The sequence below is a fragment of the Sus scrofa genome, chromosome 1, assembly GCF_054392235.1.
Source record: "Sus scrofa isolate SSC_HxYL_T2T_F1_AM1 chromosome 1, Sscrofa_HxYL_maternal_Yorkshire_Landrace_v2.0, whole genome shotgun sequence".
NCBI lineage: Eukaryota > Metazoa > Chordata > Mammalia > Artiodactyla > Suidae > Sus > Sus scrofa.
Genome location: NC_139383.1, coordinates 275,517,690 through 275,544,726, shown reverse-complemented (window position 1 = coordinate 275,544,726; position 27,037 = coordinate 275,517,690). Strand labels below are relative to the sequence as shown.

The following is a 27,037-nucleotide window of genomic DNA, read 5'->3' as shown; positions in this document are numbered from 1 at the left end:
ACATACAAAGAGGATCTGGTGCCCATCCTCCTTAAACTTTTTCAAAAGGTTGAGGAAGAAGGAACACTCCCAAAGACATTCTATCATGCCACCATCACCCTAATTCCAAAACCAAACAAAGATACCACTAAAAAAAAAAAACTATAGGCCAATATCTCTGATGAATATAGAAGCAAAAATTCTCAAAAAATTTTAGCCAGTGGAATCCAACAACATATCGAAAAGGTCATATAACCACATCCCACTGGGATTCATCCCCAGTTCATGAGAATTGTGCAATGTACACAATCAACCATCCTCATACACCAGAGTAACAAAGAAAAGTCAAAAATGACCTGATGACCATCACAATAGATGCAGAAGAAGCATCTAGCAAAGTTGAACATCCATTCATGACAAAACTTCTGAACAAAGTGGGTGTAGAGGAAACAAACCTTAACATAATAAAAGCCATTTACAACAGACTCACAGCAAATATAATACTCAATGTAGAAAAGCTGAAAGCCTTCCTGTTAAAATATGGAACAAGACAAGGATGCCACTCTCACCACTGTTATTCAACACAGTATTGAAAGTCCTAGCCACAGCAATCCAAAAAAATAAAAAAAGAACTAAAAAGTATCCAAATTGGAAGAGATAAAATTGTTACTGTATGTAGATGATATGATATTTAATACATAGAAAGCCCTAAGTATTCAACCCCAAAAACTACCTGACCTCATCAAAAAATTCAGCAAACTAACAGCATACAAGATTAACATCCAGAAATCGGCTGCATTTCTGTATACTAACAAAGAAAATGAATACAAAAATACAATACCTTTTAAAATTGCAGCCCCCCAAAATCAAATACCTGTGAATACCCCTGACCAAAGAGGTAAAGGATTTATATGCCAAGAACTATAAAACTTTAATCAAGGATATTAAAGAAGATGTAAAGAAATGGAAAAATATTCCATGCTCCTGGATTGGAACAAACAATATTGTAAAAATGGTCATAATACACAAACCTATCTACAGAAACCATGCAATCCCTATCAAATTACCCAGGACATTTTTCACAGAACTAGAACAAACAATCCAAACATTTGTACGGAACCAAAATATATACAGAATTGCCAAACAAATCATGAAAAACAAAAACCGAGCAGGAGGCATAACTCTCCAAGACCTCAATCAAAATTACAAAGCCACAGTCATCAAGACAGTGTGCTTCTGGTACCAAAACAGACATACAGACTAATGTAACAGAATAGAGAACCCAGAAATAAACCCTGACACCTAGGGTCAATTAATCTTTGACAAAGGAGGCAAGAACATAAAATGGGAAAAAGTCTATCCCATAAGAATTGCTGGGAAACCTGGACATCTGCATGCAAATCAATGAAACTAGAAAACACCCTTACACCATGCACAAAAATAAACACGAAATGGCTGAAAGGACTAATTATAAGACAAGACACAATCAATCCCCTGGAAGAGTACACAGGCAAAACATTCTCTGACATCAACCTTACAAATGTTTTCTCAGGTCATTCTGCCAAAGGAGCAGAAATAAAAGCAAACACAAACCAGTGGGAACTCATCAAACTGACAAGTTTTGCACAGTAAAGGAAAGCAAAAAGAGAACTTACAGAATGGGAGAAAATAGTTTCACATCATGCAACTGATAATGGCTTAATCTCTGAAATATACAAACAGCTTATACAACTCAACAGCAAAAATAAAAAATAAAAAAATAACAATGGAAAAATAGACAAAAGACCTGAATAGATATTACTCCAAGGAAGATATACAGATGGGCAACAAGCATATGAAAAAATGCTCAACATCCCTGATTATTAGAGAAATGCAAATCAAAACTACCATGAGATACCACTTCACACCAGTCAGAATGACCATCATTCATAAGTCCACAAATAATTAATACTGGTGGGGATGTGGAGAAAAGGAACCCTCCTGCACTGTTGGTGGGAATGGTATGTGGTACAACCAGTATGGAGAACAGTATGGATATACCTTAGAGAACTATATATAGATCTACCATATGATCCAGCAACCCCCGTCTTGGGCATATATCTGGACAAAACTTTCTTAAAAAAAAAGCACAAACACCGACATGTTCATTGCAGCTCTATTCACATTAGCCAAGACATGGAAACAACACAAATGTCCATTGACAGATGATTGGCATAGGAAGATATGGTATATATACACAATGGAATACTACTCAGCCATAAAAAGAACAAAATAATGCCATATGCAGCAACATGGATGGAACTAGAGACTCTCATCCTGAGTGAAGAAAGTCAGAAAGAGAAAGACAAATACCATATGATGTCACTTATACCTGGAATCTAATATAAGGCACAAGTGAACCTGTCCATGGAAAAAAAAAATCATGGACTTGGAGAATAGACTTGTGGTACCCTGGGGAGGAGGAGGGAGCTTGGGGATAATGGATGCAAACTATTGCTTTTGAAATGGATTAGCAATGAGATCCTGCTGTGTAGCACTGAGTTTTATGTCTAGTTACATACGATGGAGCATGATAATGGGAAAAAAGATAAAAAAAATTAAAAAAAGAAAGAAAGTGCATCAAATCACATCACCTGAATATAGGCATAATTAGCTTACACCACAGGTGACATAGAAGATTATGGGGTATCTTTTTGCCATTAAGTTTTGCTTGGAAAAATGAATCAACAATAATAAAATTAATCTCTTACCTAATAACATATACAAAATAAATATCAGGAGTAATATAAACTTACAAATATAAATTTGTATGGCAAGTTCTAAATACAGCTTTTAAGATGTAAATTGGGAAAAATATTTTGACCAGATATACAAGCTAGTTCCAATAAGTGAAACTGATAATTTTTGTTGTTAAAATTGAGAATAACATTAAAGAAAAAAAAAGAAATATTGGAAAATGAATTAAAACATACAAAATCTTTTAAAATTTCAGCCAAAAAAAATCAAATACCAGTGAATACACCTCACCAAGGTAGTGAAATTCTTATATGCTAAGAACTATAAAACATTAATCAAGGAAATTAAAGATGATTCAAAGACATGGAAAGATATTCCATGCTCCTAGGTTGGAAAAATTAATATTGTAAAAATGGTCATACTACCCAAAGCAATCTACAGATTCTATGCAATCCCTATCAAATTACCCAAGACATTTTTCAGAGAACAAAAACAAACAATCCAAAAATTTATATGGAACCACAAAAGATCCAGAATTGCCAAAGCAATCCTGAGGATCAAAATCCAAGCAGGAGGCATAACTCTCCCAGACTTCAGGCACTATTACAAAGCAATAGAAATCAAGACAGTGTAGTACTGGTACCAAAACAGACATACGACAAATCAAACAGAACAGAGAACTCAGAAATAAACCCAGACACCTACAATCAATTAATCTTCAACAAAGAAGGCAAGAATATAAAATGGAAAAAAGAGTCTTTTCAGCAGGTGGTGCTGGGAAAACTGTAGAGCTGTGTGTAAATCAATGAAACTGGAACACACCCTCACACCTTGCTCAAAAATAAACTAGAAAATATACATAGAACTTCCATATGATCCTGCAATCCCACTCTTGGGCATCTATCCAGACAAAACCCTACTTAAAAGAGACACATGCACCTGCATGTTCATTGCAGCACTATTCACAATAGCCAGGACATGGAAACAACACAGATGTCCATTGACAGAAGATTGGATTCGGAAGAGGTGGTATAGATACACAATGGAATACTACTCAGCCATAAAAAAGAATGACATAATGCCATTTGAAGCAACATGGATGGAACTAGAGAATCTCCTCCTGAGTGAAATGAGCCAGAAAGACAAAGGCAAATACCATATGATATCAATTATAACTGGAATCTAATATCTAGCACAAATGAACATCTCCTCAGAAAAGAAAATCATGGACTTGGAGAAAAGACTTGTGGCTGCCTGATGGGAGGGGGAGGGAGTGGGAGGTATTGGGAGCTTGGGGTAATCAGATACAACTTGGAATAGATTTACAAGGAGATCCTGCTGAGTAGCATTGAGAACTATGTCTAGATACTCATGTTGCAACAGAACAAAGGGTGGGGAAAAAAACGTAATTGTAATGTATACATGTAAGGATAACTTGATCCCCTTGCTGTACAGTGGGAAAATAAAAAAAAAAAATAAAAAGAAGATAAACACGAAAAAAAAATAAACCAAAATAGCTTAAAGATTTAAATGAAAAAGGAGACACTATCAAACTCTTAGAAGAGAACACAGGCAAAACATTCTCCGACATTAACTTTAAAAACATTTTCTCAAAGTCTCCCAAAGCAAAAAAAATAAAATAAAATAAAATAAAAGCAAATATAAAGCAACGGGTCTTGGAGTTCCCATCATGGCTCAGTGGTTAACAAATCTGACTAGGAACCATGAGGTTGCATGTTTGATCACTGGCCCACCTCAGTGGGTTAAGGATCCAACATTTCCCTGAGCTGTGTTGTAGGTTGCAGATGTGGCTCAGATCCCCTGTTGCTGTGGCTCTGGTGTAGGCCAGCAGCTACAGCTCCTATTAGGCCCCTAGCCTGGGAACATCCATATGCCATGGGAGTGGCCCAAGAAATGGCAAAAAGACCAAATAAGAAACAAAAAAAAGCACTAGGACCTAATAAAACTGACAAACTTTTGCACAGGAAAGGAAATCATATTAATAAAAAAGAAAACTTATAGAATGGGAGAAAATATTTTTAAATGATTCAAACAACAAGGGCATAATTTTTAAAATATACAAGGAAGTTATACAACTCAATAGCAAAAAAGCCAACAACCTAATTGAATGATGGACAAAAGACCTGAACAGACATTTCTCCAAAGAATATATACAGATGGCCAACAAGCACATGAAAAAATGCTCAATATCCCTGATTATTAGAGAAATGCAAATCAAAACTACAATGAAATACCACCTCACAACAGTCAAAATGGCCATAATTAATAAGTCCATAAATAACAAAAGCTGGAGGGGGTTTGGAGAAAAGGGAACTCTCCTGCACTGTTGGTGGGAATGCAGATTTTTACGACCACTATGGAAAACAGTATAGACGTACCTTAGAAAATTAAATATAAAACTACCATATAAAATCCCTCTCTTGGTCATATATCTGGACAAATCTTTCCTTGAAAAAGACACAAGCAGCTGTATGTTCACTGCAGCACTATTCATAATATCCAAGTCATGGTAAAAACCTAAATATCCATTGATAGATGGTTGGATTAAGAAGAAGTGGTAAATATATACAATGGAATACTACTCAGCCCTAAAAAAGAACAAGATAATGTCATTTGCAACAACATGTATGGAACCTGAGATTCTTCTACTAAGAGAAGTTAGAAAGAGAAAGACAAATACCATATATCCCTTATATCTGGAATCTAATATATGGCATAAATGAACCATTGCACATAAAATAAACACATGGATTTAAAGAACATACTTGCAGTTGCCAAGGGGGGGGGAGGGAGTGGGAATGATTGGTAATTTGGGGTTAATAGAAGCAAACTATTGCCTTTGGGATGGATACGCAATCAGATCCTGCTGTATAGCTCTCGGAACTATGTCTGGTCACTTATGATGGAGCATGATAATGTAAGAAAAAAAGAATGTATACATGTATGTGTGACTGGGTCACCTTGCTGTATAGTAGAATATTCAGAGAACACTATAAACCATCTACAATGGAGAAAACAAAAATCAATATAAAAAAGAAATAAAAAACTTATTCCCATAAAGTGTTGGATGCATAGCTATAAGCATGAACATATACATCGAACAAATGTGATACTGATACACAAGGAGGGAAAGCTAATGTTCATTATGCTTGGTCAGTGGTCATGTTAAGCCAAATTTTGTATTGCAGTTGTTTCAAATCAAACATATTTTAGAAGTTTTGCAATGTTTTCAATGTCTACAGAAGAAGAAATGGATATTCAGAGTGAAGGGAATTTCCCTAGGCTATACACTCTGCCAAGGATACCCTGCAATTGAGATCTGTTTTCCCAAATCCTCTTCTCTTATAGTTACATGGTGCTAAGCCTCAGAAGCAGTTTTGATCATATTCATCTTTAACTAAGTACAGCCTGAAGGAACAGAACTATGTGGTCCCTTCCTGGATATAGAAGAAAAGAGATTGTTATGTAGGCTCCTAACATAAAACTTGTATCATTATGCTGAGTAGAAATTATTTTCACAGAGATTCATAATGAAGACATTGAATGAGACAGACACCAAATTCAGTGAGGGAAACAGAAATGTCCAGACCAGAGGTGGTTTCTTTGTCTTTCTGAATCCCAGTCTTGACTGAGCATGCATTTTGTTCAAACTCATCCATGCAGTCAGAACACCCCAGAGACAACTGATCTGAGAGTTACCTGCTTCATGTAGGGAACAGCAGTGATTTAGAGTGATCAGTGTTTCTACAATCCAGAATAAGCCTTGAATCCCTAAGTGGAGGAGCTAAACTCATACCTGTGGATTGTTGCCCGAAGCAATAAAGGATAATATACAGGTTCTTCTCATGACCCACCATCATCACCACCAACAACCAAAAACATGAAAAGAACACTGAATGGGAAGTAAGGAAAGGAAAAAAACATAGTTTAAAAAGTCCCAGTTCTGCCACCTTTCTATGCCACAGGAGCCTGGTCAGCCTAGAACTCCTGCCAATCCATAAGGACCCCGATTTCCACCTCCCCAGCCCTTAGAAACCACCATCCAATCCCCTGATCTATTAATTTGTCTATTTAGGTTTCCACATAAAGTGAAAACTTGCAGTGTCTTGTTATGAGTTTGACTTCATTCACTAGCATAATGTACAAAGTTCCAGTTAGGCAAGAGGAATAAGTTCTTCTGAGGTCGAATGTACAGCACGATGTTTATAGCAAACCAGACTATATTGCATACACAGTATTTACTAGTGCAGTGGAACACAAGTTCTCTCACCCCACAGAAAAATAAATTAAAATGTTAAGAGTGGGGAGATGATGAATATAATAATTAAATTGATTAGAGTAGTTATTTCACAATGTATACATATCAAAATATCAGTATGAAGACTTTAAACATGTATAATTTCTATATCAATTTAACCTCAATAAAGGTATTTTAAAAAGATCTATAAATTCCTAGGAAATAAAAGGAAAGACTTAAGTACTATTACCTATGTAACTGCTCAATTTAGTAATTAAGCAATAATCTGAACATTAATTAAGAATTCACAATTTAGACTAAAAGGTTGCTAGGAGAAGAGAGAATAACTATAACAAACTGCACTTAAAGTTAAGAAATATTTACTTAGTATTCATTCCGGCTGGACTCAAGATTAGACTTGTTGGGTCTGGGGTTAGTGACCCCATGTGTCTGTTATAAAGATGAGAAAACATCATTGAGACAAGACTGCTCCCTTGTGGAAGAGTTTCACCAGGGCCCTCTTCATGTCCCTGTTCCTCAGACTGTAAATGAAGGGGTTCAGCAATGGGGTGACCACTGTGTACATCACAGAGGTAATTATGTCCTTGTCATTGGAGGTGCTGGATAAGGGGGAAAAATAAACCCCCATAATTGTTCCATAATACAGAGAAACCACAGACAGGTGGGAGCCACATGTGGACAAGGCTTTGCAGACGCCCTTGGTGGATGGAACCTTGAGGATGGTGGCCCCAATGCAGCCATAAGAGACCAAGATACACACAAGGGGGAGGGTAATGACTGCCAATCCCACTGTGAAAATGGCCAGCTCATTGAGGGAGGTGTCTGAGCAGGAGAGCTTGAGCAGGACATCAAGGTCACAGAAGAAATGGGGAATGGTGTTATCATCACAAAAGGACAGCTGGGTCAGGAGGAGGGTTTGACAAAGGGCATCGCCACAGGAGAGAAGCCAAGATACTGTTACTAGTAAGGTACATATTCCCTCTCTCATGACGTTGGTGTAGTGGAGAGGGTGACAGATGGCCACGTACCTGTCATAGGCCATTGATGTGAGAAGGAAATTGTCCAGAACAGTAAAAAATATGAAAAAATACATCTGTGCTATGCACTCTGCATAGGAGATGGATTGATCCTGAGTCTGCATGTTTGTCAGCATCTTAGGGACAGTAACTGATGAAAAGCAAACATCAGATAAGGCCAGGTGGCTGAGGAAGAAGTACATGGGGGTGTGGAGGCGAGGGTCCAGCCTGATGAGCAGGATGATGAGCAGGTTCCCCAGGACCGTGGTCAGGTACATGCCCAGGAACAGAGAAAAGAACATGTCCTGCTGCTCAGGCCAGATGGGGAGCCCCAGAAGCAAGAACTTGGACACACTGCTCTGGTTCTCCCTCTTCATGCTCCTCTCCTGTCTGCTGGCATGAACAGAGAGTAAGAAAGTCAGAAACCATCACATTATGGTGTACAGAAGGCAGACACAATGGAGACCTTTCCACTGGTGAATATGCCAAAGTCTGCCTGCATTGCCAAGACTGATCAAAAATCCTTTAATCAGAATGGTAACACCACATAAAATGAGAGAATTTACAGACAGTTTGTTACATAAGAGAATCTGGCTCGGTGTCATTTTTCCATCATCCAGGAGAGAGTCAGCCTCTAAGTCATTTGCACCTGTGTCTAGTCAGTAAAGAGTTAAGCGTCACACTGTCTTAACAGAGGATTATTAAGTTGAAATCTCTCTAATTTCTATTCATTTCTATACATTTAGAAATAGTCATAAGGTTTGACTTTCAAGTTGTTAAATACTGACCTTTTGAAACCTGAAATCCTTTAATAAGTACTTGTCAGAGGAAGTTTCTGCAACATGTATTCAAAGCAAAGTGGATCAAAAATAAATTGTCAAAAGGTCCATTAGACATAAATGTTGAAGTAAAATGATACATATGGTGCTTGGACTCAAAGTGTCTTGGAGTTCAGTCTTGCAATATCACTGCTTGGAAAAGTGAAAATATTAATGAGTTATTTATTTTTTTACTGATACTTGTATTCATCATTTTCTAATCTCCTGCTGATTGAACAACCTCTCATGACCCCATTGACATCCACCAAATGTAATGAAAAGGGCTGTCACCAAGAGATACCAAAGGGAGAAGCCAGGAAATCTCCTCTATCCATCTTTAAGAATTACTCTTTAGAAGTGGCTTAAGCAAGAGCACAGGGAAGTACTGAAATCCTATGTACATACATGCACACACATTACATCTGTTTCTGATGAAAGATATGCAGATCTGCTCTGAACTTTATGTTGAGGTGATCTAGCTTCCAGGAGCATACACTGGCTTCTCACATTCTCTGTATGGGACCCTGACAATAGATGTAGCCACAGCTTCTGTGGTCCTGAACTTCCCACCAGCATCAGAGAGAAAAGTCATGAGCCTGGAGTTTCTTCCTCAGTTAGTTCACCCCCTGCAGAAATGGAGAGGTGAAGACTAAGCTCTACCCACCAGGGAGAGGACCCAAGGGGACAGGGCACCAAGATCTTGGTAAGAGACCTGCATTAAACCTGTGATATTTGCTCAGGTTTCCTCCTCCTGCCTCCAAGACAGATGCCCTAAGGCAGTGGTCCCTAAACTGGGATATTCTATAGAATCACCTGGGGAGCTTGTTAAAAGATGCAGATCCCAGCTCCACATCCAGTGATGCTCATTCATGAGAGCTGGGGCCAGGTGATTCTCAGACAGATGGTTCTCAGGGCAGACTGTGAGGCAAAACTGTCCTTAGGAAGAACCTCAGGGAGATGCCCTGTGCTTAGTCTTCACCTCTCCATTTCTGCAGGGGGTGAACTAACTGAGCCCAGAAGGAGATGTGAGGAGACCTACATACCAACCCTTCCTACCAGATTCATGTTTCCCCTGACAGGTCATAGCCTGGGATGTGAAGAAGCATTTTCTCTTTGAAGTTTAAATTCCTATTTGATTTGCTGCTTTTAAAATTAATTCTGCATCCATGATGGAAATAACATATTTAAGTATATAGACATGAAAACATAGGATAAAATCAAAGTCCTTCGTTCTTTCATTATTCATTTTTGTTATCTTTCTGCAATTTTTTTCAGAAAAAATTAGTTTACTAATTATGATTTATTTTATATAGGATTTTATTCCTTTATTTTCCTAATTTATTGTAATATTTCAATTTCCACCTCTCTGCATACCAATACATAGAAAGCATACAACATCAAATCTTCAATCTCCTGAAATTTTAATTTTTAGTTGATGTCTTGTTGAATTAACACACAGCTTCATTGTGAAATTTTATTAAAGATTATACTATTATTTGGAGTCTTGCCTTTTGTTAGTTGTCAGATTAAGTTTACTTGTATATCTCCAAAGGATCCATTTTTTGTAAGGTTTACAGCTGATTTACAATTTTGTGATAATTTCTGTCATACCGCAAAGTGATTCAGTTATACATGTATACACATACATTCTCTGAGATTCTTTTCCCACATAAATTATCACAGAATATGGGTAGTGTTCTCTGTGCCATATAGCAGGTCTCCATTGGCCAATTATCCCATACACTTCACTGTGCACATGCAAATGCCAAACCCCCAGTCCATCCTTACCTGCCCCACCTGTCTCCTTTGGTGATCATATGTTTGTCAAAGTCACAAGTTTGCAAACAATAAATGCTGGTGAGGATGAAGAGCAAATGGAAATCTCTTACACCTTTGGTGGAAATGTAAATTGGTGAAACCACTATGGGAAACACACAGAGTTTCTTCAAAAAACTAAAACTAGAATTACAGTGTGATCCAGCAATCCCACTCCTGGGCATCTATCCAGAGAAAACATGAAATTATATAATTTGCAAAGATACATGCACCCCGATATTCACTGCAGCACTGTTTACAAAAGCCAAGATATGGAAGCAACTTAAATGTCCACAATAGAGGAATGGAAAAAGAAGATGTGGTGCAGATATACTACTTGGCCATACAAAAGCATGAAAGAATGTCTTTGCAGCAACACGAATGAACCTAGAGATTACCTTACTAAGTGATGTTAGTCAGACAGTGAAAGACAAATGTCATATGTTAACACTTATATGTGGATTCTAAAAGAGGATACAAATTAACTTATTTGCAGAAGAGAAACAGACTCAAAGTATCCATGTATATGGGCTCCTTTGCCTTAGTTCCCCACTGCCTGTGGCTTACTCATTTGCTGAACTAACTTGAGAAGGTCCAGGAAAATACATGGAGAATGGAAATCCAGGTTGAACCCCATGACAAGAGAGACAACAAAGCCAAATTGTCCTCATTCACCTATGGGATCACCTGTGGCATTACAGCTTATGGGATGAAATAAATGCATAATAAATGAAAGTGGCTATCATAAATTCTACATATGTATCAAATATAAAACTCTTTCAAAATATTTTCATTTCCATCTTCATACCTCAAATAGCCTAGAGATTGGGGTATCATCACAGCCTTAAATGTAATTCCAGATATTTAATCTTATATTTACATATAAAATTAGGTAAACATACTGCAATTTGGGTAGGGCAAACATACACACACACAAACACACATGCTCACACATAAAGACAAGATGAAATGAAAGGGCTAAAACCCTGAGCCTCAAAAGAAAACATAGCTAAGAAGAAAATAATAGAGGTAAAATGAGACATAGAAGTGAAATTAATCTAAATGAGGGCAGAAAAACTAGGGAAAATAAAACAACAAAAAAAATCTCCCTGCAAATCTATTTTAACTAAGTGAGTTTACCACAGTAACAGGGAACAAAGTTAATGAACAAACCACCAAAATCAATGATAATTCTATATCCCAGTGGTGAGCATTGAGAATTGAAATTTTCTAAAATTTATTTATTTTGTTTGTCTTTTTTTTTTAGGCCTGCACCCATGGCTTATGGAGATTCCCAGGCTAAGGGTCTAATCTGAGCCATAGCCACCTCCATATACCACATCCACAGCAACTACAGATCTGAGCCACATCTGCGACCTACACCACAGCTCATAGCAATGCTGGGTCCATAACCCACTGAGCAAGGACAGGGATTGTATCTGCATCCTCATGGATGCTAGTTGTGTTGGCTAACTGTTGAGCCACAACAGGAACTCTGAGAACTGAAATTTTTAAATACACTATTTATAACAGTATAAAAGCTAAAAGGTTCATATGGATAAATTTAATAAAATACTAGCAATAGCAGTAACTTAAAACCCTCAAAACATTAATGAAGGAAATTAGAGAACCCAGATAAATAGAAACATAGCTTGCACGTAGATTGGATGAGTCAATACTATTATAGAAATAATTCTCCCCCAAATTGATCTATAGATTCAATGCAATTAAAACCAAAATATTTGCAGACTATTTTAATAAACTAATTATTAATTTTATATAGAAGTGAAAAAGAATCAAAATAGCCAAAACAATTTTATTTTATTTTTGTCTTTTGTCTTTTTGAGAGCTACACCCATGGCATATGAAGGTTCTCAGGCCAGGGGTCAAATCACAGCTATAGCCAAAGACCTCTGCCACAGCCACAGAAACACCAGATCCAAGACATGTCTGTGACCTACACTACAGCTCATGGCAAAGCCAGATCCTTAACCCACTGAGTGAGGCCAGGGATCGAACCTGTGCGCTCATGGTTCCTGGTCAGATTCATTTCTGCTGTGCCATGATGGGAACTCCAGCCAAAACCACTTTAAAATGGAAAGAAAACTGCCAGACTTTACATAATTTTGAAACTTTTTATAAAGTTATCAATAAAAATAACAAAAACTGCATGAGGATATGAGTATATAGATCGATGGAACAGAATGAATAATTTCAAAATTGATCAATACATACAAGTTCAATTAATATTTTCCAAGTGTTCTAAGGTGATTTAATGTGCAAAGGATACTGTTTTAGTAAACAGTGCCAGTATGATAAAATATCAATATGTCTTAATGCAACATAGACTCTTATGTTGCACCACATTAGAAATGAGTCAAATGTATAAGAACTGTAACTATAAAGCTAGTTTGGAGAGAACACTGGACAAAATCTCAGAAAATATGGGGTAGGCAAAATTATCTTAAGTGGGACACAAAAATCATGAACTAGGAAAGAAAAAAATATATAATTTGGAATTCACCAAAATAAAATGCATATGTTGTGCAAAAGAAACCCTTGATAAAATTACATAGTTTCTGCCAGTCAGAAACTATTTGTAAAAATTTGTTTCTGATAAAGTCTTGAATCTGGAACATATACAGAAGACAAGCAACCCAATTATTGTAAAACTATGTATAAAATATTTGAGCAGATATTTCACCAAAGTTATATAACAAAGCAGTATGTATAAAGACAACATCATTAGTCATTAGATAAATGTAAATGAAAACCACAGCAAGATACACCAGTAAACCCACCAGAATGGCTGAATTCAGATGACTGGCAATACCAGAGGCAGTGAGGATGTTATTAGAAAATGTAACCTGACCCCCTTGCTGTACAGTGGGAAAAGAAAAAAAAAAAGAAAAAAAAAAAGAAAGAAAATGGAACTCTCATATGTGGTCAGCAGTAATGCACAATGTAGAGCCTAGATGAGAAAGTGTCAGTTTCTCATAAAGTTCAATATACACTTGACCCAGCAATTCCACTCCTAGGTATTTACGCAAAAGAAATAAAATCTTGTACACACAAAGATTTGGATGCAGAGCTATACACTTGTACATATATGTCTGACAAAGGCAATACTGCAATGCCATGAGGGAAAAGATGCCCTTCTCAACAAATGGTGCTAGGGTCATTGAATATCCATATAGAAGGGAAATGAATTATAACATACATTGTAAACAAAAATTACCTCCAGAAGGATTATGGGTCTAAATATTAAAGGCTAAAAAAACAAACACTTTTTGGAAACAACACAGGAGAATATCTTCATATATTTGGCCAAATTACAACACAAAAAAGTACTAATCATAAAGGAATGAATCAACAAGTTGGACTACATTAAATTTATGTATTGTTCATCAAAATATATCATTTTGATAATGAAAAGGCAACTACCAGAGTAGAAGATTCTACCTATCTACTTCCCTAATTTTCTAATCTCAACAAAGATATCAAATCCAGACTGTATAAAGGAATCTTCAAATCACTAAGAGAAAAGGAGAATGCAATAGAAAAGTAAGCAAATATTTAAAACTGCTACTTCACACAAGAAGATACACAAATGAACACAAAACATAAAATAAGATGTTCAAATTCAATTCATGGAAGTTCCCAGGCTATGGGTCAAATCAGAGCTACAGCTGCCAGCCTACACCACAGCCACAGCAATGCCAGATCCTAGCCGTCTCTGCCACCTACACTGCACATCATGGCAATGCCAGATCCTTTTACCTACTGAACAAAGCCAGAAATTGAACCTGGATCCTCACGATACTAGTCAGGTTCTTAACCTGAGCTGCAATGGGAACTCCGAATTTCAGTTTTTAATATCAAAGAAATACAAGTTAAAACCACCATGAAATACACACCCACCACCATGCTTAACAATCTGAATCTTGCTGAAAATTTGGAGCAACTAAAACCCTTCTATGGTATAAATGGGAACATACATTGGTATAAACCCCCTGGAGTTGGAATGGGTGGTATCTTTTCATGTATTCCCTGTGACCCAGCATTTTCATTCCCAGGCATGTATTCAAAAGAACTGCATTGTATGTATATCAAAAGATATTTACAAGCATGTCCACAGCAGCCCTATTCATTACAGTATCAAATTGGGAAAAAACCTCAATGTCCACATACATTATAATGGATTAAAAATTGCGGTATGTTTATATAATGGAATTCTAAACTGAATGAGAATAAATAAACCAAATGAATGTTGATGAATCTCACAAACAAGATAGTGAACAAGAAAAATCAGACAAAACTGATAAATCTATGTTAAATTTAGGAATTTCTGTTCCTCAAAAGACACCACAGTTGCCCTTGATGAGGAGAATAACACATGGAAGTGTTAGAATATTGCCCAAGATACTTGGACTAGGAGACTGTCGTCCAAGAGAGAAACTAGGTGATTCCTGGGCCTTTCACCCAGGTTCTTCCTTCTGAGTCAAAGATATAATAAAATAAGGTGGCAACAGCAAGCTCAGAGCAGGGCCTCCCGAGATGATGGACAAGAGGAAAATTCTCTGAGAGTCTGCAGGTAAACAGGACTCCCACTTGGAAACAGAAGGGCCCCCTCCTCTCTTTAGGGATTCAGAGGCAATTAGTCTCTTTTCCCTCTAATGAGGACACTGGGGCCTCCAAACCTGAAGCATATTCCCAGCAGGAGACCTGTTAGGCCCCCTCAGTTCCATTTATTGGGACTCCAGAAATCTACAGTTGCCTGAAACATGGAGGAGAGGCCACGTCTCCAGATGAGGCTGTGATGTGAATCCGCCCTTTTCCAAGGAGAAAGTGAAGATAGTGCACTGCTGATCTGAGGAGGATCAGGTGGGTCAGTGCTGAATCAGATGCACCACAATTCGAGTCTGGGTTTTACTGCTTACCTGCTGCCTCCTTTGGGACAAATCACTTTGCCTCTTTACAACTTAGTTTCTTTATCTGAAAAAGAGATTGTTCATCCAATGAGATAGTGAAAACACAATGAGATAAGAAAAGCAGTTTTGGCACAAAGCCTGGCAGGATGTGAAGTCAATCCTTGTTATTCTTGCCTTTGATATTGCTGTGAACACTGAGATAATTTGTGATTTACCCGTAGCTCACAGATGGAAGAGGCAAAACTGATGCCTAGGTCTGTTTTACTGCAGAATCTGTACTCTTGAGCCCTAAGTCATTCTGCCTCTTGTTGGGGTGGTGGGGCAAGAAATGCTCAAGAGAATGGAATTAAACTGGAACATCAGAGAGCAGCTATTGTGTGTCTTTCTGGAATGCTACACCTCTTGACTGTTCTTTTCTCCAAGTTTGTGCCAACACTCTCTCCACAGATCTATCTCTGCTTCTGTTCCTATGTAGCAGAGGTTTCTGCAAGGCTGTGGGCTCTGAGGCAGCCTTTTATCCTCATGCTACAGAAACTTATATCTTTAGAGATCGAAATTAATGCCTAAATTCTCTGTATCACTAACTCCAAGTTTTAAAAACAGAACCCTCCTGACTCAGTCTGACACATCTGATTTTGTGGTTCAGTCTCCTTTGGCCAGAAAGCCCAGGTAGTGCTCTGTGCAGGTCATATCTGCTCACTGTCCTCCAGCCACTCTGGTCTTCATGACCAGACTTTCATATATGCTGAAAATTTTTCAGCCCTACTCTTCTTTCTTCTACTGCTGATATAGCTCATCACTACTTCAGGGCCCAAATGATATCAAACTTTCCCCAGGAAGTTTTCCCTGAGCTCTTATCCAAATTAGGTCCTCCAATTATATGGTCTTAGTGTTACCACTATATCTCTCCTTGACCTTGTATTTACTTTTTATTTGTTTGTTGTCAGTCTCTCTACTCAGCCAGTAGGTGCAGAGAAGGTGCCTATTTCTATTCCCTTTAGACTCTTAGTGGCCAGAGGCAAACATGGTGGAAGGTAGGCAATCAATAAATATTTGAATAGATGAAAAATTGCAAATAGGGCTCCCTAGACCCAATGTGGAGGCATTCTAAAGAATGGATCTACCCACATGGTTACAAAGTAGTTGACAACTATCTATAATATCCATGAGAAAATAAAGGCCTTTCTTAGGAGATTGCATGAAGGACTGACTTCCAGGTTTGATTAAAGAAAGATCTTAGGGGTTTTGTTTTTTGGTTTCTTTTTCTTTTTTTTTTAATTATTTCCCCAATACACTTTTTTCTTACTGTACTGCAGGGAGCTGAGAAGATACAAAGAGCCAAGCAAGGGAGCTTGCCTGAACAGTACAATTCCGAGGGCTAGCTCCTGATCAAGTCCTGTCTGAATGGTGCAATTCTGAGGGCAGGTTCCTGAACAAGGAAATGCCTGCCTGTATGGTGTGATTCAAAGGACAGGCCCTAGAAGACAATAAGGCTCACCTGCTGACCTAACAACTACAAAATGAAGGGGCTGCTTAGCAGCACAAGAATGGAAACTACTTCTTGGATAATTCAGTCTCTCCTGTTGTTTTTTATTTTACTTTCCTGTATTGATTTGTGACTCAGTGAACTGAAATAACAATGGAATAATAAGAGTTTCACCCTGATAGAATTCCCCCCATTCAAATCTAATTTAGTTAAAGTAAGAAATTATATCCATTAGTTTGTTGCAAGTCACAATAGGTCTTAGAGTTAGGTATTTTGGAGTACACAATAGGTTGAAAATATGTATGCATTATTCATGTTAAAAAACATAATAATTATAATTCTTTTTAATTTTCTGGGAAGCTTTTAAGTTTTAATAAATTGGTTGATTGAGAAATAAAAATGATTTCTTCTTCTGTCCCCTTGCCATAATACTTTGAAGTTTTAATCTAAAAATGAACTTTGTTAATGTCAGATTCTTATACCTGTGACCTTTCTGGCTGTTAATGACTAACTTAACATAATAATAGGTAGTAACCACAAGATGCTTTGTACCAAAAGTTCTTATTTTTATATAATTTTTTTCCACATGATGTTTTGTACCCATTATAGTTTTACATGATGTATTGTATCCCTTGGTTTTAATTAAAATCCTTAGAATACAATGTATATCTACTGTACCATATAATCTAAAAGTTTAACTTTTAAAAATATGATCTAAGCACTGTGATGTGTTACAATTAAGCTGTCTATATAAACTGCTACTTATGCTAATAAAATTTGAGCAGTCCAGTGCCCTGAAAGAAAGGACAAAAAGGCTGTCTCCATTTGCATCTGCCAACGCTGTCCATCTCTGCAGAGACACGCTGGCTGCTGGAGCTGGACTCTGGCACTGTACAGCATAGTGACCCAGTTACACATACATGTATACATTCTATTTTCTCACATTACCATGCTCCATCATAAGTGACTAGAAATAGTTCCCAGCTCTACACAGTTTAGATTCTCATTTAAGTATTTGTTTATGACATGTCTCCTCTGATTAGCATGCTATCCACATAAAGGTATGAACCATTGCTTCTCTGGTTCTTAGAGAAAAGGCTGACCAAAATATGTATTCATTGAAGCTGGAGTAAAGAAATGAAGTAGTCCTTGGTACCTCATTAGAGGCAGATTGGTAGGGAGGTAAAGGTCAGACTCTAGGTAGTTCCCTCATGGTTTGGTGGGTTAAGGATCTGTTGTTATCACTGCTGTGGCAAAGGCTTGATTCCCTGGCCAAGGAACTTCTGGGTGCCAGGGTTGCAGCCAAAATTAAAAAATAGATCACAGGTTCTAACGTTGGAATGGCCAGATTTGAAATTTACCTGTTTTTCTTCATCATTATACCTGTAATATGGGTATAATGATAACAATCTCATAGATCTCTTCCAGGTTTAAATGAGATAATGCATGGCTGCTAATATCCTGATTCCATCTCTATCTTATGCTTTTGTTTCCATCTAGACAATATTAGGGCAAGAAAAGTTTTGGATGCATCAGCCTTCATTTTATTCCTTAGTTAACACCAGTGAGATGAAAGCAGGAAACCACACATTTGGAGTCTCTGAATTCCTCCTCTTGGGCCTGTCTGAGCAGCAGGAACAGCAGCCTCTCTTCTTTGGCATCTTCTTGGCCATGTACCTGATCACCGTGGTGGGGAATATTGCCATCATCCTGGCCATTGGCTCTGGTCCACAGCTCCACACCCCCATGTACTTCTTCCTGGCCAACTTCTCCCTCACCGACCTGGCTTTATCATCTACCACGGTCCCCAAGATGCTGGTCAACATCCAGGCTCACAGGCGTACCATCACCGATTCTGGCTGCCTGTCTCAGATCTACTTCTTCCTGTGGTTCATCGGTCTAGATGTGTTCCTCCTGGCAGTGATGGCATATGACCGGTTTGTGGCTACCTGCCATCCTCTGCACTACAACTTGGTCATGAGCCCCAGATACTGCATCCTAATCCTCACACATTCATACTCTCTAACCCACACCATTCTCCTGGCTCAGTTATCCTTCTGCACTGACAATAGCATTCTTCACTTTTGTGACCTTCTCCCCCTGTTGAAGCTCTCTTGTTCCGACACCTATGCCAACCAGTGTGTGTTGACCTACTGGGGAGAGGCGTTAACCATCTTGATCCCCTTGCTAATCATCATTTCTTATGCCCGCATCGTGGCTGCCATTGTGAGAATCCCATCAGCAAGGGGGAAGTGGAAGGCCTTCTCCACCTGCAGCTCCCACCTCTTGGCAATTTGCTTATTCTATGTGTCTGTACTGGCATGTAATTCCTTCCCTCCTCAGCAGATGCAGCCAGCAAGGATTGGGTTGCAACAGTGATGTATGCTGTGCTGACCCCCATGCTGAACCCTTTCATCTACAGCCGGAGAAACAGAGACATGAAGAGGGCCTTGGGGAGACTCCTGAGCAGAAGGGCACTGCAATCTCCATTAGCCCAAGGACATCATTTGGGGATTTCAGGGGAAATCAATTTAGAGAATTATCTTGGTGTCGCCATCCAAATCCTGCATCTGCCATTTGCTAGCTTTCCAACCCAGGGCAAATTAAATAATCTCATTGACCCATGGTTTCCTCACTCAAAAAAAAAAAGGAGATAATAAAACACTTTCCATCATGTAGGGTTTCTGGGAGGGTCAGAAGAAAAAAAAATAAATAAGTATAAATTTTTTAGATCTTCATTTTTTCAGTAATGGTCAACATACGCCTTTGTGGTTAATATATACATTATGCAGAAGAGGAAGAAAAGGCTCATATAGATTAAATTATTAAACTTGGAGTTAGACAACTAATAAGTGGCAGAGCCAGAATTTGAACTCAGATATCTGATTCCAACATGCATACTCTGATAAATGCACATGAAATACATATATTCATCTTTTTTTTCTTTTTTGCTTACTTCACACTGTTCACATATGCAGTTCCAATCTACAACTTCTCCAAATATAAGCAACTGATTTGAAAATGAGGTAAAATGACTAAGAAGCTAGAGAATAGAGTATATACAGCTTCAGAGATTCTGCTTCCCCAAGAGGTCACACACTCTGCTTGAGCCTAAGTCCTAACTTAGACATTTTGAAATGACTTCTGCACCAAGCCACAGGATTGGAGAGAAGCACACTTGGACCACACTGCCTGACACTCTCACCAAGTTTCTTTCATCGAACCATCATCATTCTTTAGCACTATGCCAACAGTCCATGCTTAGATGTTTTTCAAATAAAACTGTGGCCATTTCTGTGTGTTTGATTAAAGTATAGTTGATTTACATCATTGTGTCAATTTCTGCTGTACAGCAAAGTGACATAGTCATATATATATATTTTTCTCACATTATCTTCCATCATGGTCTATCTCAAGAACCTGGATATAGTCTCTCCCCTAGAGATGCAGCTAAGGATATATCCTAATAATCTGCAGAGGATTTTTTATTAATATGTAGAAGAAATTTCAGAACTTGCACTGCTCTCTGTGGGTTCTTCCCCCCATCACTGAGACTCTACTGAGATCTCACTGATGCACTCAGATTTTTTTCAATAGTTTCTGTTTTTGTTTTTGCCCATGCCTGTGGCAAGCAGAAGTTTCTGGTCCAGGGATTGAACCCTCACCACGGCTGCTATAACCAGAGCCACAGCAGTAACAATCCTGAATCCTTACCCACTGAGCCATGAGGGAATTCTGAAAATAGTTTCTTTTTAAAAATGAAAGTAAGACTTACATTAGTGTCAGAAATACTTGTGTTTAAGTACTAGATTTACCATTCACTGCCCGTGTGACTCAGCAAGTTCTCAACATCCCAGAGTCTCTGTTTCCAAATATAAACAAGTGGGTGGTTAATATCAACTATAGTTAACTGTCATCTAAGTCTCTTGTGAGAATTCATCTAAATGGTAACACATATAAAATTCTTATCACAGTGTCTAATACATATGCTGTAATCTACTTCTACTTAAAGTGCAAATAATAGAGATTTTTCTCTTTTTCTTTTTCTTCTCCCAGCACCTCCATTCCCTTCTCTTCCCTTCCACCTCTTATCAGAGAGCAGTCTGAAATTTTCCATTTACAGTGCATAAGGTGACATGTCCACTCCAACCTTTTCTCTAGTGCATGAATCACTGGTACCAGGAAATTTCCTCTAAGTTTAAAAAGGTATTGGTGATATATTCCTTTTTTAATTTTATTTTTATTAAAGTATAGTGGGTTTAAAGTGTTGTGTCACTTTCTGCTAGACAGCATAGTGACCCAGTCATACATATGTAACATTCTTTTTCTCATACTGTCTTCCATCATGTTCCATCCCAATAAATTGGATATAGTTCCCTGTGCTGTACAGGAGGACCTCATTGCTTATCCATTCTAAGTGTAATAATTTGCATCTACCAACCTCAAACTCCCCATCCACCCCACATCCTGCCCCTCCCCCTTTTAACACTAAGACTCTGACGTTACCCTGGACCACCTCTCCCTTGAATGGTGCATGCAATTGAAATTCTCTGCTACTCTCCATGCCTTCTAATGATGCTGACCATGGGTACAAGAGCAGAAGAAAATCCCTGACATTTCATGCTGCCTGAAGTCTAGTCTAGATGTTGATTTTACTACATTTTCTTATTTTCTTTTTTTTTTTTTTGTCTTTCTTTTGCTATTCCTTTGGGCCGCTCCCGCGGCATATGGAGGTTCCCAGGCTACGGGTCTAATCAGAGCTGTAGCCACTGGCCTACGCCAGAGCCACAGCAATGCAGGATCCGAGCCGCGTCTGCAACCTACACCACAGCTCACAGCAACGCCGGATTGTTAACCCACTGAGCAAGGGCAGGGACCAAACCCGCAACCTCATGGTTCCTAGTCGGATTCGTTAACCACTGCGCCACAACGGGAACTCCATTTTCTTATTTTCTAGTATTTGAGTTTCAGTTGAATCATAAACATGCACTAGTCAATGAATTAAATGGCCAAGAACCATTTTAAGTGCCAGTTCCCTGTCTGCGTTCACTGTCAAACTGACATCAAGAAAATGCTTGGAGATTTTGAGATTAGGAACAGTAGATATCCCATGTCACCACACCCACAGAGCAAGAGCTCCTCATTTTCCTCTCCTGATTTAATTCTGTATCTTTTCATATTCACTTCTTCCTACATTGAAAAATGTCTCCTATGTTCTGTTTTGCAATGACCTACCCTCACTTCAAAACCCATTGCAAACGTTTCCTTCTGAGTGAAGTCCTCCTGGGTTCATTGATTCAGAGAGAGTTATTAATTCATACTTCTATATACCCACAGATCTTTGCAGGCTTCTCTAGAAAACTACTGTAAATAGCTGTTAACATTTAGCTATTTGTGGTCCAGGTGTTTAGCTGCATGAGGAGAGAAAGTTTATCTTACATGCAATAATTCAAAGAGTGTGCAACTGGTGAATGAATAAACAAATAGACAAGTGAATAGAATATTCAGAAATTTAAGTTTAGAGTATAATAAGTGCTCATACAAACATCCATTGTTTAATAAATGTACTATAACAATGAGTACATTGGTGTAAAGTACTAGAAGGAAACATGGTAAATTTCTCTTTAATGTCTCCATAGAGAACAACTTTGACTCAAAGTCAAGAGGCGATAAAAATTTGATCATATAAGTGCTTTAAACTTTTCATGGTGAAGCAAAACTATAAAAAAAGTCAAAGACAACTAACTGAAATAAGATATTTGTAATGTCTGTCACAAATAAAAGCAAACAGCATTTCAACCAAGAGACCAAAACATACCAACACAATTCACTTCCTGATATGATATAATAAGGATACAGTTTCACTTTTTTGGCATGTCAAAGTCCTATCATCTGGGTTCAATCATAAGGAAACATCAGACAACTCCAGATGAGGGATATTCTACAAAATAACTGTCCAGGACTCTTCAGAAGTGTCAAGGTCATGAAAAACAAAACTGTACAAAATTAAAGGAAAGTTTAACAGCGAAATGTAACATGTGATCTTGGGATTTGATCCTATCTGAAAAATGATATTACTGGGACAAGTAACAAAATTTGAATGAGGTCTGCTGACTATTTAAGAGAATTTTATCAATATGAATTCTTTGATTTGATAATTACACTGCAGTAATTGGGGACACTGATAATAAGGTATATAAGAACACTTTTTACTATTTTTTTTAGTATTTTGCAAGTCTAAAATTTTTCCTTAATCAACAAGTATAAAGAAATTCAAAAGCAAAAAGTTAAAAAAGAAATCAATAATAATAAAATATGAAGGAAAACCTTAAATATTTGGAAATTAACCACCACACTTCAAAAACACACAAGTCAAAAAAATAAATCACATGGGGTATAAGATATTATTTTGAATATTAAGATGCTAAAAAGACAATGTATCCAAGTGGATGAGTTGCAGATAAAGCAATGTTTAAAGGGAAATTTATCACATTAAGTGCTTACAATGAAAGAGAATAAAAAGCACCATCTAAATCTTCTAGCTTAGGAAGCTATAGAAGGAAGGAAAAGATAAACCAAAAGTAAGATTGGGAAGAAATAATAAAGATAAATGCAGAAGCTAGTGAAATATCACACTGATAAGAAATAGAGATAATTAAAAGAAACAATTTGATTCTTTGAAAAGATCGGAAAAGTTGATAAACCGTTGCTAGATAATTAGGAATAAATGAGGAAAAATTAGACTGTATAAGGAAGGAAAGGAAATTTCTCTCTGATAAGTGATGGTGAACTTTATATGAACAAATTTGTTAAATTGGAAGAGAGAAACAAATTCCTTGAAAAATACAGTGGTTCAAAACTTATGTGTGATTGATTAGCTCTGTGAATATAATTAAAATCATTTAATTGCACACATTAAGTGGGTGAACTGTGTGACATATGAATTATATCTTAATACCAAAAAAAAAATAACCAGGTGGTTTAACAGCAAATTCAACACACAGAAAATAAGATTAATAAACTCATAATGGAATCATAAAGAGAGAAGAAATTAAAATAATGTAATGGGGTCACCATGCTGTAGAATAGAAAAAAATATATATATATAAATAAATGATTAAATAATAAAAATAAATTTAAAAAGGAATGTAATAGAGACTTAAAAGCCATGAAGAAAACATGGAAAATGTTAACATACACATGTTTATTTAGTTAAAGCCCCAGAATGAGAAGACAGAAATAATGGGGCAGAGACAATATTCTAGATTATAGTGTCTGAGATTTTTCCAAAACCAGTGATAAACATCAACTCACAGACTCAAGAAGTCAAGTGAAATCAAAGCAGAGTGAACATAAATGAAAATACAACAGTAGTTTTCAGCCAAACTACTGAAAACCTAAGAGAAACTCAAAAGTTGCAGGAGGGAAATTAGTGTGAAAATAGCAAGAACAAAACTGCACCTGATAGAAGTGGAAATTTAACTGCCACCACAACCCTGACTTCTGATGAAATCTCTAGGACTGTGTACAGCTGCCTCCAGCATAATTCACTGTCCATATTATATTTAATTGCATACATGTGAACAACTATACCCCATGCACAAAAATGCATAATTATAAAGACATGGAATCAACACCTCCTCTGCCTGACACAGTATCTGGAAAATGGCAAAAATTAATAAACATGGGTTGAGTCATTTAATAAAAAAAAATAGTCATCACACATTCATTAGAATAACAACTGAAATTTTGACTGACATTATATATTTTGATATATATTAGTCTAAAAACAAGATTTGCATATGCCAGATTTTTGTGTCTGTAACTTCTTCAGCTTGTGGAAATTGACTGGCCATGAGATAGTTTGTGCTGAGTCTCCTCTTTCCCACATGATATGCTACACTTGTTTGTCCTTGAATTGTACTCATTAAATTTAGTTAAATTGAAGATTTTAGAATGTGATGTATTGCTACTGTACCATGTGATCACAAAACAAAGCCCCATAGTTTTCCAATGTACTTACTATGATGTAATCTGTAATGAAAAACTGTCTATATAATCAACCAGTTATACCAATAAACTTTGAGCAGTCCAGTGCCCTGAAAGAAGGGACAAAGAGGCTGTCTCCATTGCAAAAGCCAACACGTGTCCCTCTCCTATCAGGAAATGTGTATACTCCCTGGCTGTCGGAGGTGGCCTCTGGCAAGGAGAGCTGCAGAAGAGGGACCACATCACAGAAGAAGCGATGGATGGTGTTGACAGCACAGAATGAAAGCTTAGCCATGAGCAGGGTATGTAAGAGGGCGGCGAGGCTGGTGAGAACCCAGCATGCTGCAAGAAGGAGCACGCACACAAGAGGACTCTTGAGTGTGGAGTAGTGCAGAGGTCTGCAGGTGGCTGCATAGCGGTCATAGGCCATCACCCCCAAGAGGAAGTCATCCAGTGCCCCGAATGTCATGAACAAGTGCATCTGGGATAAACACCCCTCATATGAGATGGTCTGACTGTGTGTCTGGATGTTCACCAGCATCTTGGGGACAGTGGTGGAAGAAAAGCAGGCATCAGCCAAAGAGAGGTTGGCCAGGAAGAAGTACATGGGGGTGTGGAGGTGTGGGTCAGAGCCAATGGCCAGGATGATGAGCAGATTTCCCCACATGGTGGCCAGGTACATGCCCAGGAAGATGTTGAATAGGAGATACTGCTGCTCTGGTCTCTCAGAGAGACCCAAGAGAAGGAATTCTGTGACAGCGGACTGGTTGTTTTGGTCCATGATACCCCCTCTTTCTAGAAAGAGAAAACAGATATAGGAAAATTGTAGAAGGAGTAACACATGTGGCCTCCAATGATATAATCATAATGATGTGGTCATATTCTATTCAGTAGATGTGATTTTATCAGATCCCTAGACCCTCCCTCCTCAATCTCCCTTAATGCTTCCCTACCCTTCAGTCCATCTGAGAAGGGAGAATAAGCAGGCAGAGGTATTAAGGCACAAAAGCAAAGTGCTATATGCTGGCCCAGGAGGTGAGGTTCACGTTATTTCCATCCTTGCTCTGTAGCACATAGGCATTCAGAACTACCATTTGCTGAACCCAAATCCCTGTACATCATAGCATCTCTAACTAAGTTACCTGTGAGTAGCTTGCTTTTGTTACCTGCATATCATGGAAGAAGCTCAGGAACATTAAGTCAATTTCACCAAGTCCCAAAGAAACAAATAAATACAAACCTGGACTCTGACGCTCTTCACCACATTCTTAAACACCCTGAGTAAAGGTCATCTCTGAATTGAACCTTCCTCTGCAAGAAGAAGACCTACATGACTTGCTCTGTAGGGGAGCAGGTACCACATATCATCTCAGGATGACCTAGAACAGGAGGCAGGGATAGGGACTGGGGTCTCTGTGGGTCTCAGAGGGAAAACAACCCTGCCCCTTTCTCATAGCACTCACCGTATTTCTCTGCCCCCCCCCAAAAGGAACCCACCCTGTTCCTACAGGTCCGTTTTGGTCTCAGAGGCCCATGCCTCAAGCACTGAAGGCTCTTCTTAGCCTATGATGGATGAGAAGGGTGAGAAGACCCACAGCTGCAGGTGACACTGGGCCAGCTGCAGAGTAGCACCCAGATTGTGGTGTTGGTGGTGAGAGGTGTTTTGGGCACATTCTCATGGGCATATGTCTAGGTTCTGGGTCTCTGGAGCATGAGTCCCTGGATCCACAGGGACAAACATGAAGTAATTGCTCCAGCTTCACACTTTGTCTCCTGGCACCAGAATTCACTGAGGAGCATGGGAGGAGGGAGTGAAGAGTATGTTTATTGGTGGTTTTGCATGTGGTAAGTTTTGTCTCTGGGGATGTGTATATCTGTTCTTAGTGTGGTGGTTGCTCTGGGGTTTCCCCTGGGAGAACTGGAAACTGTGGAAGAAGGAAGTCTATTACATCTAGAATAGATGGGCAATGAGGTCCTACTGTACAGCA

General features: G+C 38.2%; 1 protein-coding gene and 1 pseudogene across 1 annotated transcript; one reads left to right on the top strand and one right to left on the bottom strand.

The window, feature by feature from the left end:
• Window positions 1-7,445: 7,445 nt before the first annotated feature.
• LOC100525147 (olfactory receptor 1J4-like) lies at window positions 7,446-25,830 on the bottom strand. The gene is made up of 2 exons (XM_085019438.1): window positions 25,342-25,830; window positions 7,446-8,396 (listed from the first exon to the last, which is right to left on the bottom strand). The coding sequence occupies exons 1-2, from the start codon at window positions 25,828-25,830 to the stop codon at window positions 7,446-7,448; spliced, it is 1,440 nt and encodes a 479-aa protein (XP_084875564.1).
• LOC100515070 (olfactory receptor 1G1-like) lies at window positions 18,630-19,717 on the top strand (annotated as a pseudogene).
• Window positions 25,831-27,037: the final 1,207 nt, after the last annotated feature.